At 54.1% G+C, this 18,081-nt stretch overlaps 3 protein-coding genes across 5 annotated transcripts; 2 read left to right on the forward strand and 1 right to left on the reverse strand.

Annotated features, from left to right (window-relative positions):
* The first annotated feature begins 334 nt into the window (after nucleotides 1–334).
* CYP27B1 (cytochrome P450 family 27 subfamily B member 1) lies at nucleotides 335–4,540 on the forward strand. The gene is made up of 9 exons (XM_081249015.1): nucleotides 335–677; nucleotides 1,304–1,494; nucleotides 2,006–2,208; nucleotides 2,290–2,490; nucleotides 2,573–2,745; nucleotides 2,953–3,125; nucleotides 3,332–3,410; nucleotides 3,687–3,884; nucleotides 4,213–4,540. Exons 1-9 carry the CDS (start codon nucleotides 483–485, stop codon nucleotides 4,324–4,326), a joined length of 1,527 nt encoding a protein of 508 aa, XP_081105141.1. The 5' UTR covers nucleotides 335–482; the 3' UTR covers nucleotides 4,327–4,540.
* Nucleotides 4,541–8,562: 4,022 nt separating this feature from the next.
* MARCHF9 (membrane associated ring-CH-type finger 9) lies at nucleotides 8,563–12,162 on the reverse strand. The gene is made up of 4 exons (XM_081248953.1): nucleotides 11,704–12,162; nucleotides 10,485–10,640; nucleotides 9,667–9,859; nucleotides 8,563–9,418 (listed from the first exon to the last, which is right to left on the reverse strand). The coding sequence occupies exons 1-4, from the start codon at nucleotides 12,061–12,063 to the stop codon at nucleotides 9,084–9,086; spliced, it is 1,044 nt and encodes a 347-aa protein (XP_081105079.1). The 5' UTR covers nucleotides 12,064–12,162; the 3' UTR covers nucleotides 8,563–9,083.
* Nucleotides 12,163–15,182: 3,020 nt separating this feature from the next.
* CDK4 (cyclin dependent kinase 4) lies at nucleotides 15,183–18,034 on the forward strand. Of its 3 annotated transcripts, XM_081250122.1 has the most exons (8): nucleotides 15,183–15,308; nucleotides 15,753–15,989; nucleotides 16,153–16,288; nucleotides 16,404–16,571; nucleotides 16,736–16,845; nucleotides 17,107–17,157; nucleotides 17,298–17,433; nucleotides 17,667–18,033. In XM_081250122.1, exons 2-8 carry the CDS (start codon nucleotides 15,772–15,774, stop codon nucleotides 17,757–17,759), a joined length of 912 nt encoding a protein of 303 aa, XP_081106248.1. In that variant the 5' UTR covers nucleotides 15,183–15,308; nucleotides 15,753–15,771; the 3' UTR covers nucleotides 17,760–18,033. The 3 variants fall into 3 exon arrangements, with proteins under 3 accessions (XP_081106248.1, XP_081106249.1, XP_081106250.1); XM_081250123.1 differs by lacking the exon at nucleotides 15,753–15,989 and having other exon boundaries at nucleotides 15,218–15,308; XM_081250124.1 differs by lacking the exon at nucleotides 15,183–15,308 and having other exon boundaries at nucleotides 15,736–15,989; nucleotides 17,667–18,034.
* The last annotated feature ends 47 nt before the right edge of the window (nucleotides 18,035–18,081 follow it).

Here is an 18,081-nt window from a genome sequence, read left to right on the forward strand (position 1 = left end):
CAAAAAGGTGCATCCCGATGAGCCTGGAATCTGAGGACAGCTACAGCTGTGCCTCTTCCCTGCTTCCCTTCCCGGAGGCTGGAGGATGGGGAATTCCTGAGGATGGGCCCCAGTGGGCCTAGCTCCCTGAGGAAGTGATGGGAATACCAGGGACCCAGCCTGTATCTTGGTCACCTAAGCCTCACCAGATAGCCTTTCCGAGGAAGAGATCTTTAGGCTGCTGGACTAGGGCACCAGCCCAGAAGGAGAAGCCTCCCCTCCCAAGAGGGTCATTGCAACATGAGGACCAAGGGAGCCTCTGTGGCAGCTCCGGCCCCGCCTACTGTTCCTGGGTGCTAATCCCCAGCACAGACCACTCAGGAGAGGGGATTGGCTGAGGAGCTTGAAGAGGGGGCGTCGCCACTATCGCGCCCAAGAGTTAAATAGGGGCTGGGGCAAGACGCTCCGGAGAAGCACGCTTTCGCGGGTTCCCGAGCCAGACCATGACCCAGACCCTCAAGCTCGCTTCCAGAGTGTTCCACCGCGTCCGCTGCCCTCCTGAGCTGGGCTCCTCACTGGGCTCCAGAGGCTCGGACTCAGCGCCCCGGGGCTTGGCGGACATCCCAGGCCCCTCCACGCCCGGCTTCCTTGCTGAACTTTTCTGCAAGGGGGGACTGTCACGGCTACACGAGCTTCAGGTAGAGGGCACCGTTCTCGGGACTGAAAGCTGGGGAGGTTGGCTTTAACAACACCCTTAGTGCAGAACGTAGGAGGGAGGGCCAGTGAGAACAGATGCCCATGAATTACGGAAAAGACAAGTTGGGACTGGGGTCGGTTGTTCGCCAGGGGCGGAATCTGTCCCAACACCCAGCAGAGGAGTGCGTTCAGAAAGCGCCTTCTCGCTGTGCAGAATTCTGGAGACTCGGTAGATCCAGGACAAGTGCGCGGGAGGCACGTTTGGCTTAAAGTTAGTGCGCTCCTGTACATTCAGTGGAGGCTCGTCCTGAGATGGACAGTCCACGTGAGGGACTTTTAGGGGTTTCTCCGCCCAGGTGACCAAAGAGAGATCCAGAATGTCAGCTTTGCACCAAGTCCCCCCTCCCCGCCCGCCCCCCCAGCCCCCCGTTTTGCCAATCACACTCAAACTTCCTAGGGATGGGAAGTGAGAGAAAGAGGAGGAGGGGTTTACAGTATCAGAGCCTTACACTGCTTGGGAGCAGAAGCTCCCTCTTTCACACCCCAAACAACGCCCTTGGCGTTGGCACGAGCCGAGGTGGCAGTTGCCGGTCCGGGTCTCCAGTGTCCGCTGCTCCTGTTCTCCCAGGTGCAGGGCGCCGCGCGTTTTGGGCCGGTGTGGCTGGCTAGCTTCGGGACGGTGCGCACTGTGTACGTGGCGACCCCTACACTCGTCGAGCAGCTGCTACGACAGGAGGGACCCCGGCCCGAACGCTGCAGCTTCTCACCCTGGGCGGAGCACCGTCGCCGCCGCCAGCGGGCTTGCGGACTGCTCACCGCGTGAGTCCTCTGGCCCCAAAGCCCCGACGCCCAGCTGCGTTCCTCTTTTGTGGCCGGTCTGGAGGCAGTCTGGGGATGTGGAGGGAGGTCGGTCGTTTCCCCCAACCTTCTGGCAAATCGAGGTTTCCACCCCTGTCTGTTTCGCCCAAGCTCAGGTAGAGCCCGGCTCTCGCTTCGCTTTCCGCTCTTTTTTTTGAAGCCAGAATCCTGGGAACTCACGGAAGGGGCTGAGGCACCAGGATCTAGATGTAAAGTAAGGTTCTGTGACTCAGCTTACCCAGGAACCCAGGCCCCTCCGGGGCAGGAAATGAGTAACGAGGAGGGGGGGAGGAGGGGGGATGGAAAGCGGGTGCAGGCAGGGGCAGGATTCTGTACCCCCAAGGGAACAGACGCAGTCCCCCTCCTGGCCGCCCCAGCCCAACACGCTCCTTCTCAAGCGCAACCAGCCCCGTCGGGACGCCTCTACACACCACCGTCTGCCCTGATGCGCCCCTTCTCCGCACCCCCGCAGGGAAGGCGAAGAATGGCAGAGGCTCCGCAGCCTCCTGGCCCCGCTCCTCCTCCGGCCTCAGGCGGCCGCCCGCTATGCCGGGACCCTGCACGACGTGGTCGGTGACCTTGTGCGGCGACTGCGGCGCCAGCGGGGACTGGGCGCTGGGCCGCCCGCCCTGGTTCGAGACGTGGCAGGAGAGTTTTACAAGTTTGGACTAGAAGGTGAGTCCCTAGACAGGGGCAAGTGTAGGAGACACCCGGTCCGGGTCTCCCGGTGCCCTGACAGCGCCCCCTCCCGGCCAGGCATAGCTGCGGTGCTGCTGGGTTCCCGCCTCGGCTGCCTGGAGGCCGAAGTGCCGCCGGACACAGAGACCTTCATCCGCGCGGTGAGCTCGGTGTTTGTGTCCACACTGTTGACCATGGCGATGCCCAGTTGGCTGCACCGCCTCGTGCCCGGACCCTGGGGCCGCCTCTGCCGAGACTGGGACCAGATGTTTGCATTTGGTAAGGCACGGAAATAAGTAGGAGTGGGGGAGCATAGAGCTGTTCAGCGGTAGTGAGGCGTCCCTGTCCCCTGTGCCCGCAGCCCAGCAGCACGTGGAGCGGCGAGAGGCCGAGGTAGCCATGAGGAGCCAGGGAAAGTCTGAGGGGGACACGGGATTTGGGGCGCACCTGACCTACTTCCTGTTCCGAGAAGAGTTGCCTGCCCCGTCCATCCTAGGGAATGTGACGGAGCTGCTGCTGGCCGGAGTGGACACGGTGAGGTCCTCCCTCCATGTTGGGAGTCCCACTTCCGCAGCTTAACCTCCTCAATCTCAGGGGCCATTTTCCTGCTGCAGGGGATCCATTATGGTCCTCCAGACCAGCTTGGCTTAGCACCTCCTGGGTTCCAGACTGCCTCAGATTCTGCCCCCTAGGCTGGATCCCCACTCTCAACCCCTCTGACTCTCTCACCTGTCCCCTCAGGTGTCCAACACGCTCTCCTGGGCTCTGTATGAACTCTCTCGGCACCCCGAAGTCCAGACGGCACTCCGTTCTGAGATCACAGCTGCCTTGGGCCCCAGCTCCAGTGCCCACCCCTCAGCCACTGCTCTGTCGCAGCTGCCCCTGCTGAAGGCTGTGATCAAGGAAGTGCTAAGGTGAGGGGGCAGAAGAGGAGAGCTAGAGAAGATGCTGGGGAAGCGCTGGGGAAGCAGCTAGCGGATGGGAGCAGGGAGAGAGATCAGAGGAAAATGGTACTTTACGCCTGGCCAAGAATGGGTTTGGAAGTTGGGGGGGTGCATGAGAGGGAGGCTACAGCCCCCAGCTTCATCTTGTTGTCTCCCTTTTGTGCCCTGCAATCCAGACTGTACCCTGTGGTACCTGGAAATTCCCGTGTCCCAGACAAAGACATTTGTGTGGGTGAATATATTATCCCCAAAAATGTGAGTAGAGCCTATGGGCCCCTTTTGCTGAGCCATCCCTCACTACCTTGAGACTGTTCCTGTTCTCAAATACTCCCAATAAGCCCTTCAAACCCTCTCCTTGGCCTCAATGCCTCTCTAGGATATAATGGGGCAGTAGAGAAAAGTAGCCCCAGAAAACTTCCACATCACAACCAACCCGAGCCTGCCTTAGTCCCAGTCCATAGATCCTGTTCTCTACTTCCCTCCTGGCGTTCCTGGGCCCAAATTGACAAGTTTGTGTTCCTTCCTCACCAGACGCTGGTCACTCTGTGTCACTATGCCACTTCAAGGGATCCCGCCCAGTTCCCAGAGCCAAATTCTTTTCGTCCAGCTCGCTGGCTAGGGGATGGTCCAGCCTCCCACCCATTTGCGTCTCTCCCCTTTGGCTTTGGCAAGCGCAGCTGCATGGGGAGACGCCTGGCAGAGCTTGAGCTGCAAATGGCTTTGTCCCAGGTGAGTGATCTAGATCTTCTACCTTCCCCAGACTGGAGCTCTAAAGCCATGAGCTCTTCTCCTGATAGGCATAGGAAAATATATAAGACTTGGGAGACCTAATCCTCTGAAATATGTCAATCCCATCATAGGCCTGGAGGGTGAGCGAGGGTATTTGGACTATCTTTTTCCCTACCATAATCTCTTAGCATCACTAACTAAGACATCCCCTGCCTGCCACAGGTGCCATTCCAACACTGACCACCCTAACACTAATAATGCCCATTACCAATCAAGCCCACCATTGTAGACCCCTCCCATACTGATAGCCTTCCTCCTCCCTTTCCAGATCTTGATCCACTTTGAGGTGCAGCCTGAGCCAGGTGCTGCCCCAGTCAGACCCATGACCCGGACTGTCCTGGTACCTGAGAGAAGCATCAACCTACAGTTTGTGGACAGATAGTCCTGTGGAAGCACACTGCCATCATCACCGTTTCTCTCATCATAGGGGTTTATCAGGCACAAGACCAAGATATGTGTATTCCCCTGTGGCCTATCTGACCAAACTGGTTAGAAAGACCATAGCAAAGTGCTTGAAGCAGCCCTGATCGAGGTATGAAATATGCACTTGGCCTGACCCAGCAAGCCCTGAGAAAACCATGGTCCATTTGCCTGCTTAGCCCTTCTGGTCAAATCATATGCATCCTTCAAGGGCCAACTCTGATTTTAACTAATAATGCTGGGTGGCCTGAGGAAGAATTTGACCACTGGCCTTTTGGGGCTTCACAGTATTCACTCTTGCTGCTGGCTAAGCACTTATCATGGCATGAGCTAAGTAATTGTGCATCTGGTCTGCACCTGGTTGATCCTCTCTCCTTGCACGTGAGCTCTTTGAGAGGACGGATGAGGGCTTATTCTGTCTTTATACACCCTGCCAGGGCCTATCCCTGACTGGTTGACACCATATCGATTCTCAGATTGTATTTGGGCAATGTGGCAGAAGGGATAAGCAGCTTGCCAGGCTCTGTCTACCCTGCTCCTTCCTCATCTTGCCCCTAGGAAGGTGAGTCTATCCTCACCTGGTGTATGATTTTTAAAAAATTCTCCTTGGCTCTCTGGTCACTATTAGGTTTGGCTTGTCCCACCACTTAGGTCACAGGCAGAGATATCTTTGGACCTGTCCCTGCCCAAGCCTTCGTTTTATATATTGAAGTTTTTAAATATTCAGTTTTTAAATTAAAAAACAATTTGAATGTTCCATCCTTGACTTTTGACTGACTTATTTTCCACTCTCACTTCCTATAAGACCTGGAGGCCAGACCATCACACAAATCCTCTACTTTGGTTTCTTAGGTCCTGGGAGTGACCCCATAACAGTGGGAGGTCTAGACGCCTGGGAGAATGGCTTGCATCACAAACCCAGACACATTTCTTCTCTTTTTTTTTTTTTTTTTTGCGGTACGCGGGCCTCTCACTGTTGGGGCCTCTCCCGTTGCGGAGCACAGGCTCCGGACGCGCAGGCTCAGCGGCCATGGCTCACGGGCCCAGCTGCTCTGCGGCATGTGGGATCTTCCCGGACCGGGGCACGAACCCGTGTCCCCTGCATCGGCAGGCGGACTCTCAACCACTGCGCCACCAGGGAAGCCCTCTTTTTTTTTTTTTTAAATTAATGAAGATACTTTTAATAATTACGGCCATCACAGATTGAGGCAGTGATTTAAATTACAGAACTGTGGTCTAAGTGATTTAGCAATTTTCTTTAATTTTTTATTTTCTTACCTTAATCTTAAAGACTAACCACGGAAACTTACTATTCACTTGTCATTCTACATTTAATTATCTCCAAAATATAGAGAAGATCATTGAGGACAAGATTTTATAAAAATTTGGGGGACTATCACAGGTACATAAAGAGAACTAATTATTAAATTATTCTTTATGTTTGGTCAGTTTTGCCAGACACATTTCTATCTGTAGTGGGAACAGCCAAGTCTGGCTCCTTGTAAGAGATTAAGGGGATGGTGGTGAAAAGTAGCTTCAAGGGCTAGGCTGTTAAAAGGGTGGATAGGGACTTGCTGAGACGGCCAGAGATGGCTGACTCTTTGGTAGAAGAGTGCTTTTGGAACCTGGAGTGCCAGGACCAAAGGACACCCTAGCATGGACACTCTGTCCTCTCTGGAGAAGTTGCTCCAAGGCAATTTCCTTCAGAGAAAGACAGGGATACAGACAGAGAAGTGAAGTCAGACATACAGGATGAAAGCCAAGTGTGGAGGTGGCCAGGAGCTCTAGGGCACCAAGGCAGGAGAAGAGGGGTGGGCAGCGGAGCCTCTGTTTCCCTGAGTCAGCATTCTCTGGCCCCTGCCAGAGGCTGGGCTCCATTCTCCCCTTGTGATGTATATAGATTAACTCATCTTCCATCCAAATACATCTCTCAGCACATTCCCTGCAGCTCTTTCTGTAGCCTAGCTTACTCTCCCCGTGTCAGGACTTGTTCCCCTTCCTCCTGCTCCCCTCCATTCCAATTAGCAGATGGAGACAGAGATTTCACTTCACACTTCCCCCTCCTCTCACCACTTCAGCCCCTGCCCTAGACATGGCTCCCTGACTGCAGAAACTCCGTCAGCCACTGGCCTTCTGGGAGGTATCTATTTATGTAAGACCTACAGAGAGGCAGGGTATACCCAAGGCCCTGTGCAGAGACCAAGGTTTGTGTGCACTTACTGCCCCTCCTCTCAGCTCCTTCTCTACTGGGTTCTCAGTCTCCACCCCCATTCCCTACCACTAAGCTCAACTTGAACCTAAGTGCCCTGATTTTTAGCAGTTTTGAGCTTGGAGGGGAAGTAACGCCCAGCTTCCTCTCAGACCCTTTTCCCTGGAATCATTGGGGACGATTTTGCACACCCACACTCCTCATGGGAAAATAGGATGGCTCACTTGAGGAGGGCAGCAGTTCTTATGACCCCTCTCCTGGACAAGAATCTCTTAAAGGTGGAAAAAGGAAAGGAGAGAGGACCCTACAGATCGCTGTTCCCAACTTCCACACCAAGACCTCCAATGGTCCTGAAGGGGAAGGGGACATACCGTCTCACCGGGCCTCGTTTTAGGACGCAGGGCGGAAACAGAGGCGGTGTGTTTGTGTGTAAGTGTGCCTATGCTCTTGGGCATGTCTGAGCCTCCATGTGCGGCCATTGTTGGGGGACAGCCCAGGCTTGGCACAAGCCTCAACTGTGTCATAGCTACCTAAGCCCTGTCTGCCAGGATAAGAACTAAGAATCACTTGGACTTACTATCTCCCTTTTGGTCTCGACCAGCTATTCTGTGAAAGGCAAATCAGTGAAGTCTGGCCCTTCTGTCTCCCCAGGTGGGGAATGTGGAAGGTTATCTCTCTGGGAAACGATTTCCCACTGGAAAAATGGGAGGCTCAGCCTCAATCCTCTCTCCAAGTTGATCCCCTCCAAGGTTGGAGGTGCTGCACTTCAACACTTCCAGGTAACTCAAACCCAAGGACAGCTTTGGTGCCTATATTCCCAGGTGAGTCTGGGTGCCAGCACCGTGGACAGCGACCAAGACCCCTTTTGGAGAGGGATGGAGAAGACCACTTCCTGGGCAAGGATATGTGACCTTTAATAGAGAAGCACTGTCCCCAAGACATCTCCAGGGAGAAGGCAGAGCAGAGTCTTCCTTGAGAGAAGGACCAATAATAGGAAAGGCCTCTGAATCTGACTTAAGCAATGTTATGAAGAAATTATTTTAATTGCTGATGAACAGTTCACGTAAAAGACAACGTCATTCATATAATACACAGCCCCAAGGCCTCAAGAGAAAGGGACCAGGCTTTAGGCTGACAATTAAGCAGCCCTTCCCCAACCTTTTCTCTATAAACAACAGCCCTCTATGCTGCTGCCTCCAAGCACAAGATCTTCCAGTTCAAATCACTAGCTGGGGCACAGCAGGATCAGACCTGTGACCCTGAATTGCCATAGCAGTAGCTTAAACTGGGGTTGGAGACTCATAACTCTGGGAAATTCTGTCTGTCTCACTCCAAACGAGCCCAAATTCACTGCATACCACTTCTCGGGGTGAGCACACTACCTGGTAGGGATTAATAGAACCCACAAGATCCCCAGAACTAGAAGGATTGCTCCAGCCTTCCCCATTCCCCAGTGTCTAGGGGGGCTGGAGGAGCTCTCATTCTTGCAAATAACCACTATCCTTCACATGTGCAGTGTCTATTTCCCCTCATATTTTCCATATCTATTATAACATTTAACACAAATTTCCAAGGCTCTGTGCAACTCCAGATGAAAAACATTTTGGAATTTGTTAACCAGCTATTATTTGAAATAAATGGACCATCAACTAGTCTAGAGATCTTTTTATGCCATCACTGATTTTCTTTGCAATGGCATTCAACCTATCCCTCATTTATCCTCAGTCCAACCCTATGAGGTAGACAGGAAAACCACGGTGGAGAGATTTTTTTCTAAATCACACAACACGCAGGTGTCAGGTCCACCCCTTAGATACTTCTGAGCACTGCCACCTAGCAGCCAATGTGAATTATTCACCACCAAGTGGGAGTTACACCTCCAACTCAGAATCCACTGCTGCATTTGGGATTTGCAGCCTCTGCAGAGAAAACTGCCCACACCTCCCAACCCTCCAGAAAAGCCCCAGATGAGAAAGGAGTCTCCACGTGCATATAAATGATTCTTTATGCCCTCCCCCCATGCAATGGGGGGTGGAGCAGGGGGAAGTACCCCCACCCTCATGCAGGGAATGGGAGGTCAATGTATACTAGTCTTATTGCCAGCTGCCCTGTGGCCATGGGGTGGGGATTGGGGGGGGGTCTACAGCCCCTTTCTTCTCGCATTGGACCCCCTTCACCAAGTCACCATACTGGAGCTGGGGGGCTGGAGGCCCTAGGAGCTGAGGTAAGGACGGTTCTCTAGGGAAGAAAAGATGCTCTCCCCACCTGCCCACTGGCTGCCGCAAGATGAGTGTGGGGAGTTGTCAGTGGGGGCTGGAATGTCATCCAGGCACCTCTACCCAGTGGGCAGTAGAGGCCAGACAATGTCTCCAGCTTGAGGCTGCCCACAGAGATCCTCAGTGGTGGGGCAGTGTGCCCCAAACACCTTGTCCAGGTGGTACCTCCAGCAGCCATGACAGCTTATCTCTGGCTGATGCATTGATTCAAGATCCCCACTCCTGGAGTTTAGTTCAGACTGTGGTGACCCTCATGACAACCTCACGGCCAGAATGGGAACTGGAACGGGGATCTGGTGGCCGCAGCTGTCCAAGTAGATGCAGGATTGTGTAACCACAGCGCTGAGGCAAGAGCGTCCGCATGCGCTGGGCGGCCAGGGGGCGGTTGGTGGCCCCAGTGGGGGGGCCCGTCCGTGAGGTCCTGGGGCCCGGCTTCCCTGCCGTCCCTCCCCCTGCATCTCCTCCTATGTCCTTGGTCTTGTCGTAATTCAGGACCTTCCACTGCTGGTTTACTGCCTGCCAGCGCTTGAAGATACGGTAGACAGAGGAGCCTTCATGGACGATGAGGCCTGAGCAAGAGGATAAGAAATCCAGGGTCAACTGCTGCCCAGACCTAGGCCAGAGGTACTTAAGCAAGCATTTCTTCAGGGGGAGGAGACAGGGTTTGCAAAGGGCCTGGAGAAGCAGGGAAGGGAGATAGCCCTAAAGGCCCCCAATGGTAGAAAAATGTGGCCATGAAACTGAGAGAATGGGCAGGGAAAATTAAGTGTGTGAGTTGGAGGAAGATGCTGAGCAGGTGAGAGAGAGGTATCCTCACCTATGCAGACGACATCCATGAAGCCGTACATGCCGTAGCAGATCTGAAAGAGCAGATCTTGCCGTTGCCACTTGGCTGAAGGGCTGAGTGAGGACCAGATGAGCCAGGAGATGCTGGCGACAAGGAAGAGTGAGCCCAGAACTATGGCTGCAATCTGGACTTTCTCAATGACCGTCAGGGAGATGGCCTGCCACTGTGTGGGAGAAAAGGCTCCAAAAAGTCACAGAAAGAGACAGAGGGCCAGATTAGGGTGGCCCTGAATAGAAGGATGCACCAGGAGCCTTCCTGAAACCCTTCAGGCAGGATTAACAATCTGCTTCTCTGTGCCTTGATCACATCTAGAATGTGGCAACTCTCACATTGTTTGAGACCATTTTCTGTCTTATTTTAGAAAGGCATGATCAGGCAGGTGCTCTGAAGCCACAGCATCTAGGTTTGAATTCCAAATCCTTACTCCATTACTTACGGGCTGAGTAACATAACTATTAGGATTATTATGAAGATTAAAAGAGTTAATGCACACCAAGAACTTGACACATAGAAAACTCTACATGTTTGCTACCAGCAGTAGCAGCAGCACTACCATCTTTTCCTCTTTTGTTATCCCAGGGCCTGGAACACAGGTGGCACCCAATAAATGTCTTTGTGAGTAAATGAAGGAAGGGAGGATTTACAGACAGACACGAAATTATGGCAATGGTAGGAAGGGTGACTTTGAAAGCAAGAGTAAATGGATAAATAGGCTCCCTGGAGGGTCCCTGATTCTAATTGCTGAAAGGCCCTTGCCCCAGTCTCAGAGTTCTCCCCTTGCACCTCACCTGCAAGGGATTCTTGGTGCTGATCGCCAGGACCTGGTACTTGAAGTAGCAGAGCTCACAGCTCCAGGAGCCCCGCTCGCTGATCCAGCGGATGAGGCAGGGCTGGTGAGTGCAGCGCACGGAGCCGTCGCAGCGGCAGGGGCTCAGGAGCTCCCCCTGGAGGAAGAGTGAGGAGGGTTCCTGTCAGCTATCGCCACCCGACCCCAGTCCTCTCCACTACAGGAGAGGAAAACCTCCTCTCCAGGTCAGTCAGTCTCCCACCTTAAAAAAAAAAAAAAAAAAAAAAAAAATCAGGCTTTTCACCCAAGACAGGGCAAGAAGCTAAGGCTGCAGCCTAAAAGAAAAAAATGAGAGCTCAAGGTAAACTTCCCTGGCCCAATAGAAGAGACATGGAACGGGACTGGGGGGGGCGGGGGAGGGTTGGCCGGTGAATACTGGGTCTTCCCTGTTTCCAGAGTTTGAGGAGGGTGCTCTTTAAGGGTTCCCAAATGGAAGGCTACCACTTAGGATCTGGAGAGACAGGAGGGAAGGGTCAGAGCTTCTGAGCCATGCCTTCCTAACCCACTCTCCATCACTGTAAAGTATTTTACAGATGTGGTGCAGACTGGGATAGGTTACAGCCCTCAGTTTCCACGTATCAAAAAGGGGGAAATCCTAAGGGTGTGAGTGGAGGGTGTTCCCCTTTAATCAAAGAGTAATTTCTCACGACATAGAGACCCCCCCCATACTATCCCGGGACAACTTTGTCCATAACATTTAAACAGAGGATATTCTTTGGAATGAGAAGGAAAGTTGTGGAATGGGAAGTGAAGAAAAGTGCCCCACGTAGAGAACTATTGAAGAAGGCAAGGGCACCGGCTGGGCCCCTCCCTTCAAGAAGCATTCTCCTCTCTGCCCACCTCCCAGAGGATAGGCCCTCTCAGCCTACAGAGACCCTGGGGTGAGAGAAGTGGGCGAGAAAGGGTGTCTCAGTTAAGGGGAGAGATTTTGAGCCCTCCCAGGAGAAAGCCCCACCCCTTCCTGGGGACCCCTGATCCCCCTCCACTCCAAATCTGCACTCCCGGAGTCTCCAGTCAAGCCCCCCAACCTCACTCCATTTCCACCCCGGGCGCTGGGTCCCGCCCAGCTTCCTCAGGCCCCGCCCCCTGTTCCCGGTCTCGCCGGGCGCCCCAGGTGCGCGCCCCACCCCTCCCCGCCCCGCCGGATGCCCGGGCCTTACCTGCTCCGGGCCCTGGAAGCAGATTCGGCACTGGGGGGTTCGGAGCCCGCTGTCCAGGCTGCTGCTGAGCGACAGGGCGTCCAGCGCGCCCGGGGGCGGCGGCGGCGGCGGCGCGGGCGGCGGCGGGGGTCCGGCCCGCGGCTCCTTGTCGCCGGCCAGGCCCCGGGCCCTCGGCTGGGACCCGTAATACTCCTCTTCGTCTCCGTCGCCGTCCCGGGTCGAGCAGCCGGCGAAGGGCGCCCAGCCGCAGCCGCCTCCCCCGCCCCCCCGGGGCTGCGGCTCGGCCCGGGGCCGCCCCCCGCCCGTCAGCACCAGCAGCTTCAGCTCGTTCAGGAACATGCGGAGCCGAGACTTGAGCATCGTCTGGGCGCCGGGGGGCGGGGGGCGGCGTGCAAGGGGGACTCTCGGGCGGCTGGGGGAAGGGAGAGGACAAGGCCGGGAAGGGGGCGCGCGCTGGAGAGCCGAGCCCGGCCGGGGTCTTCGGGGCCTGCGAGAGCCGTTCACTGCTGCCACAGCCGGGTTTGCGGGGCTTGCGGAGCCGAGAGGGCTGGCCGCCCGGGGGCGGCGGGGCGGGCAGCCATGGCCGGGGCAGTGGGCGGGGAGGGGGGCTCAGGGTGTCGTGCCCCGCGGGTCCGGGTCCGGGGCGGGCCGGGCTCCCGGGGTTACGCGCCGTGGTCCTCCTGCGGCGGGGCCGCCCCCCATCGCCGTCCTCCTGGCCCCAGTCCCGCTCCGGCTCGCGGCTCCGGCTCGGCCCGTACGCTCGGTGGTGGCAAATGGCGGCTCCTTCCGGCGGCGGCGGCGGCGGCGGCGGCGGAGACCCCCCCGGAGCGGCGGGCGGGCGGGGCGGGAGCCGGGGAGCCGGTGAGGGATGGAGGGAGGGGCGGGGCGGGGAAGGGGAGTGGAGGAGAAGTGGCCGCGGCTGCGCATCCCCGCCCTGCCCGGCACGAGCAGGTGTCCCCAGAGGCGGGGGCGAGTGTGCGAGCCCGGGGGAGGGTGGAGGGAGGGGAGTGGCCAAGGAAAGGGGGTGTGCGCACGGGTAGAATAGGTGTGTGAATGGGGGTGTGTGTGTTGGGGGGGTGAGCGGGTGAGGATGGAAGGTGAGTGGTCAAAGACGCAGGTGCACCAGGGAGGGAGAGGCCTGTGCAAAATGGGAGTGTGCAAAGCAAGCAAGCTATGCAACTGTCAGAGGTGAGTGAGCAAGAGATGGACTCAAGCAATAAACACTTTTACACAAAAGACTGAAAAGTGTGCACGGTGTGTGACTGGAAAAGAGATGAGTAAGGGATCGAATTGGATTGTAAGAGAAACAGAAGTGTGTAATTGTAATGTGTGAGGGAGGTGAGTGAGCAAGGGAGACTGGATTGCTAAAGGGATGAGTGTCTTTCCTGGTATTCTCCTGACCCACCACCACTGCAACTGAAGTGAACAATACGTAACACACACACATGCTTAGCTCTTTGCTTTTATGGGGGTCTTGACCCTGAGAACCAGTTGTACCCCGTCATCACATTATTTCTGCCTTACACTTACATCCTCCCTCTCCTCTCCTTTTCAGTGCTTAGAGAAAAGGAATTCCACGGGAGCTCACTGGGTCAAACACAATGGAAAAAACTAATTAGTAAAAGGGTAATTAACAGGAGAAGGGAGGGTATGTAATCAGGGACAGACTGTCAAACTGAGGATCCTCAATAGAAAGTGATTAAGGAGAGTAATGCTCTTATGAAGCATTCAAATATTTTGGATGGTGGATGAATGAACCAGAAAAAGGGGCTGGAACCCAAGTCATCATAGAGGATGGCTTCTATTTTAAAAACAGTGAGTGGAGGGTGAGGCTAAAGTGGACCCTGCTGGTGTAGGATGGAAGTTTGACACACTCAGAGACACTTAGCCTTCCAGAAGGTTTACAAACCAACCAATACTAGCAAAATAGCCAATGAAACATACTCCTCACAAGCCCCTTAGCCAGTTAGGACCTTGAGATTTTTCTTACTAGTGTCCCAGTTGCCTTTGCCAGCAAGGGCCCAAAACTACAACCAGCAGAATGCAAAGAGGGGGAATCTGTACTGACATGTCTTCCATTTTGCCCTGGAGCATGGTTTATATTAACCTCAAGCCTCAACTCTCACATCCTCAGGCGGATGGTTAAGGAGAATAGAAGTTAGGGCCCAAGGAGAGCAAAAGAGTAATAGAATGGTTTCAGATTTTAGACAGTTTATCATAAATGAGACACTGATTCCTTCCTTCCCTTATTCCCATTCCCCCAAAGGGTTGGGAGATAAAGAAGTTGGAGCCAGTAAGACAAGGGAAGTCAGAGAAACTTGCCTGTTGTCTACCTAGATGTCTGTGAACAGAGGCTATTTGGGACAAGTCTGTTCTGAGGAGGGGCAAGGGCTAAGAAAGCTTGCAATAGGGGAAAAAAGGGAAACACAACGACCCCATATAAGGAGTCACAAGGTGTTGCGGAAGGGCACAGTCATTTTCATGCAGCGTGGTGGTAACTTCCTTGCACATGCTCACTCCTATATCTATCCATCTATATGTGCTGTATATAGTATCATACACATATATATACACATACACACATATGTCATAGCATCTTACTGCAGAAAAGAACCTTAAAGGTCAAGTATTCCTGTTTCCAGCTCATCAATAACTTCTCTGCCAGAAGGTATCTGGTCTCTGCCTTAACACTCCCAGGAAGAGGTGAAAGTTGGGAAGAGGTAACGGCGTTACCTTGCCACTCTTCCTGTTGGATTACTGTATTAATCTTCCTTCCATCAAGCCTTTAATCCTAGTTTTGCCCTCATATGGGTACTGTCTACTCCCTATTTTATATGACCACATATAAAATATGTGGCTGTATCTTTACAGATAGCCTTATCACTAGTTTAAAGGACACACAAAAAAACCCCACATAAATACAGGAAGCAAGCACTCAGTAAAAATTTGTTGAATGAGTGAAACAAAGACACAAATGAGAATATGTTTTTCCGATAGCGGTGGAGCAGAAAGACGACAGCACCACCTCCCGTCCCCCGACCCACCTCCCCGCAAGGAGAGAGAGTGAGAGACGGGTAGTGAGACTGGAGATGCACTCAGGCTCGGCTTCCAGCCCAGTGTTGGGAATCCTGGGTGGCCCAGGTTGCCATGGCATCGCGTTGGACTCCACCCTCTCTCTTCTCCCGCCCCACCTCCGAGCCAGAGTTACGGCAGCCAGTCACGTGCCCTGCTGCGTAACCACACCTCTGCTTCTCCAAGCAATGTCAAGCGGTCACGTGTGATAGCAACAGATCACGTGGTTGCCATCGCCCCTCCGCCCCTTTCCCCTCCCCGCTCCCGGCTGCCCCTCTGCGCCTGAGTAGTATGGTCACGTGCTCCGAACGTCCGGCGTTCGCCCCGCCCCCTCGATTTCCGCGCGCCTCTTTGGCAGCTGGTCACATGGTGAGGGTGGGGGTAAAGGGGGCCGCTCTATCCTGCGGCCTGTGTCTATGGTCGGGCCCGTAGCGTCCAGCTGCCCCGGACCGAGCTCGAGTGTATGGCGCCGCAGGAACCGGCTCCGGGGCCCCGATAACGGGCCGCCCCCGCAGCTCCAGACACGGGGTGAGGTAAGTGTAGCCCTTTCCAGGAATGGAGACCATACTCGCCCTCCACGGCTTCCTACGCGGGTTGGTTATGGAAGGGTCGCTCGAGGGCGGGAAGTGGGGCAGGGTGTGATATGTTCCTTTGTGGCCGTAGGAAGGTGCAATTTCAGGGACTGGGTGTAGGGTCTTCGATGTAGGGAGTGTGTCGTGTGGCATTTCCCTTGTGCGGGGTTCGATCGCCCCAAAGGAAAATGCATTTTTTTATTCTAGGAGCTCACGCGGCTGGAGGGGTTGGGGTTAGGGTCATTGTGTTACCTGGGAGTCGGCATCATGGAACTTTGGGAAAGGGACGGGATGCTGTTGGTGTTGTCTTTGTGATGTCTTTTGTGGGAGTCACTTTGTTGCTGCAGGCTCATACCATCCGAACTGTGGAAGGAATTTCGGTGGTAGGAGTCTCTGTGATTGTAGGGTCTCCTCTGGTCTGAGAATGGCTACCCCTCGATATGAGCCAGTGGCTGAGATTGGTGTTGGTGCCTATGGGACGGTGTATAAGGCCCGTGATCCCCACAGTGGCCACTTTGTGGCCCTCAAGAGCGTAAGAGTCCCCAATGGAGGAGGTGCTGGAGGGGGCCTGCCCATCAGCACAGTCCGTGAGGTGGCTTTACTGCGGCGGCTGGAGGCTTTTGAGCATCCCAATGTTGTGCGGTGAGAAGATGGAGGGTTGGGAGTGGGTAGTAAAAGGGAAAAGACAACCTAACCTATAGGTGTGGAGTGGTGGTCAGGAGAGAAGTGGGGACCCTGAGGGAATAGAGGAGGCCATGTTGGGTCAAAGATGATTGCTCAGTGAGTTACCATTTGTTCCGGACAGGCTGATGGATGTCTGTGCCACAGCCCGAACTGACCGGGAGACCAAAGTGACCCTGGTGTTTGAGCATGTGGACCAAGACCTAAGGACATATCTGGACAAGGCACCCCCGCCAGGCTTGCCAGTGGAGACCATCAAGGTGAGTAAGGTGGGCAGACACTGAGAGGTAGATTGGGACCTTTGTAGTAGCATCTGTTGTGATTTCAGGTATGGTGCCTAGTTCAGTTTCTCTGTACCTCCCCCTTCCAAACCAGGATCTGATGCGTCAGTTTCTAAGAGGCCTAGATTTCCTTCATGCCAACTGCATCGTTCATCGAGACCTGAAGCCAGAGAACATTCTGGTGACAAGTGGTGGGACAGTCAAGCTGGCCGACTTTGGCCTGGCCAGAATCTACAGCTACCAGATGGCACTTACACCTGTGGTCAGTAGAATGATGGTAGCCAAAATGGGTTCTGGCTGGGGGAGGAGAGTGATTGCCCATAGCAGTTGAGAAGGCATTTGTTTTTCACATCCTTGATTTTAGTGAAGCAGTTGTACTTCAGGGTAATTCGTAGGGCCCTCATCCACTCTTCTTATTCCCGTTAGGTTGTTACACTCTGGTACCGTGCTCCAGAAGTTCTTTTGCAGTCTACATATGCAACACCTGTGGACATGTGGAGTGTTGGCTGTATCTTTGCAGAGATGTTTCGTCGAAAGTATGGGCCCCAAGTATCCTGAACATCTTGAATTTCCCAAATCTCATATTCATAAACCACATCCATACCCTGCCCACTCTTCCACTTGAATTCTACTGGCCACCTTGTCCGTAACCAGCAGCTCTGAAATGTCATGGAATTAGGAATTTCTTAGCCCTTTATTCTTCTTACCCTGTGTTTTGGGCCACTAAGCAGTAGTCGTTCTACTACCATATCTTTGAAAATGACTGCTACCTAAATGAATGTCTCTTTTCACCTTAGGCCTCTCTTCTGTGGAAACTCTGAAGCTGACCAGTTAGGCAAAATCTTTGAGTAAGTGACCTGCAGAGGGGAAGAGTTTTCCATTCTGAGTCCTCCTCTTTCTGCTGAGCCCTGAATGGCAACTGGCTCTGCCCCTGGAGATGGGGGCTGGAGAAGGGCCCTCCTGACCAGAATTCTCCTGTTCCCCATAGCCTGATCGGACTGCCCCCAGAGGATGACTGGCCCCGAGATGTGTCTCTACCCCGAGGAGCCTTTTCCCCCAGAGGGCCCCGCCCCGTGCAGTCGGTGGTACCTGAGATGGAAGAGTCTGGAGCACAGCTGCTGCTGGTACTGGGCTTGGGCATGGGCATGGGGTGAGATTGGGGTGGAAAATGGAGCAGGATAAAAGAGACCCAAACACATGGTGGTTACTGAGACTTGTTGGTGGATGGGCTAGTTTTTATTGCTGCTTTGAATGGCTGTCCACAAAGAGGGATATAGAAAGTAGCCCATCCTGGGTATTGTTGGGGGTGAGCAGAAGTCTTTTTTCATGGTTTTCTGACCTTTGCCTCCCTTCTCAGGAGATGCTGACTTTTAACCCACACAAGCGAATCTCTGCCTTCCGAGCCCTGCAGCACTCTTATCTACATAAGGCAGAAGGTAACCCAGAGTGAGCCATGGAATGGTTGCAACAGAACCAAGAGAAGAGAAGGCAACATTTCCCTTCCTTTGAACATTTGAGTGGAGAGACCCCCACTAAGAAGGTGATCTCTGTCTTCATCTCTGAGGCTATGGAGACGACTCCAACTTTTTATAGAGAATATTTTGCTGCCTTAATGACATTCCCCTCCCACCCCTCCTTTTGAGGCTTATCCTCTTGCCCGCTCTGTGTCCTTACACCAAGGGGTATGTCCCTTGTTCTTCCCCTTCCCTACACCTTGATATTGGGATCCTTTTTTTATACAGGAAAAACAACAAAACAAAGAAATCTGGTCT

Source organism: Mesoplodon bidens (genome assembly GCF_964165515.1).
Source record: "Mesoplodon bidens genome assembly, chromosome: 11".
NCBI lineage: Eukaryota > Metazoa > Chordata > Mammalia > Artiodactyla > Ziphiidae > Mesoplodon > Mesoplodon bidens.

Bases quoted from the DNA above. Each gene is read 5' to 3' on its own strand.
- CYP27B1 (XM_081249015.1), top strand. From the start codon at position 483: ATGACCCAGACCCTCAAGCTCGCTTCCAGAGTGTTCCACCGCGTCCGC. The intron at 678-1,303 runs GTAGAGGGCACC...CTGTTCTCCCAG, and splicing joins CACGGCTACACGAGCTTCAG to GTGCAGGGCGCCGCGCGTTT. The intron at 1,495-2,005 runs GTGAGTCCTCTG...GCACCCCCGCAG, and splicing joins GCTTGCGGACTGCTCACCGC to GGAAGGCGAAGAATGGCAGA.
- CDK4 (XM_081250122.1), top strand. From the start codon at position 15,772: ATGGCTACCCCTCGATATGAGCCAGTGGCTGAGATTGGTGTTGGTGCC. The intron at 16,572-16,735 runs GTCAGTAGAATG...TATTCCCGTTAG, and splicing joins AGATGGCACTTACACCTGTG to GTTGTTACACTCTGGTACCG. The intron at 17,158-17,297 runs GTAAGTGACCTG...TGTTCCCCATAG, and splicing joins CAGTTAGGCAAAATCTTTGA to CCTGATCGGACTGCCCCCAG.
- MARCHF9 (XM_081248953.1), bottom strand. From the start codon at position 12,063: ATGCTCAAGTCTCGGCTCCGCATGTTCCTGAACGAGCTGAAGCTGCTG. The intron at 9,860-10,484 runs GTGAGGTGCAAG...TCTCCCACACAG, and splicing joins GCACCAAGAATCCCTTGCAG to TGGCAGGCCATCTCCCTGAC. The intron at 9,419-9,666 runs GTGAGGATACCT...CCTCTTGCTCAG, and splicing joins CATGGATGTCGTCTGCATAG to GCCTCATCGTCCATGAAGGC.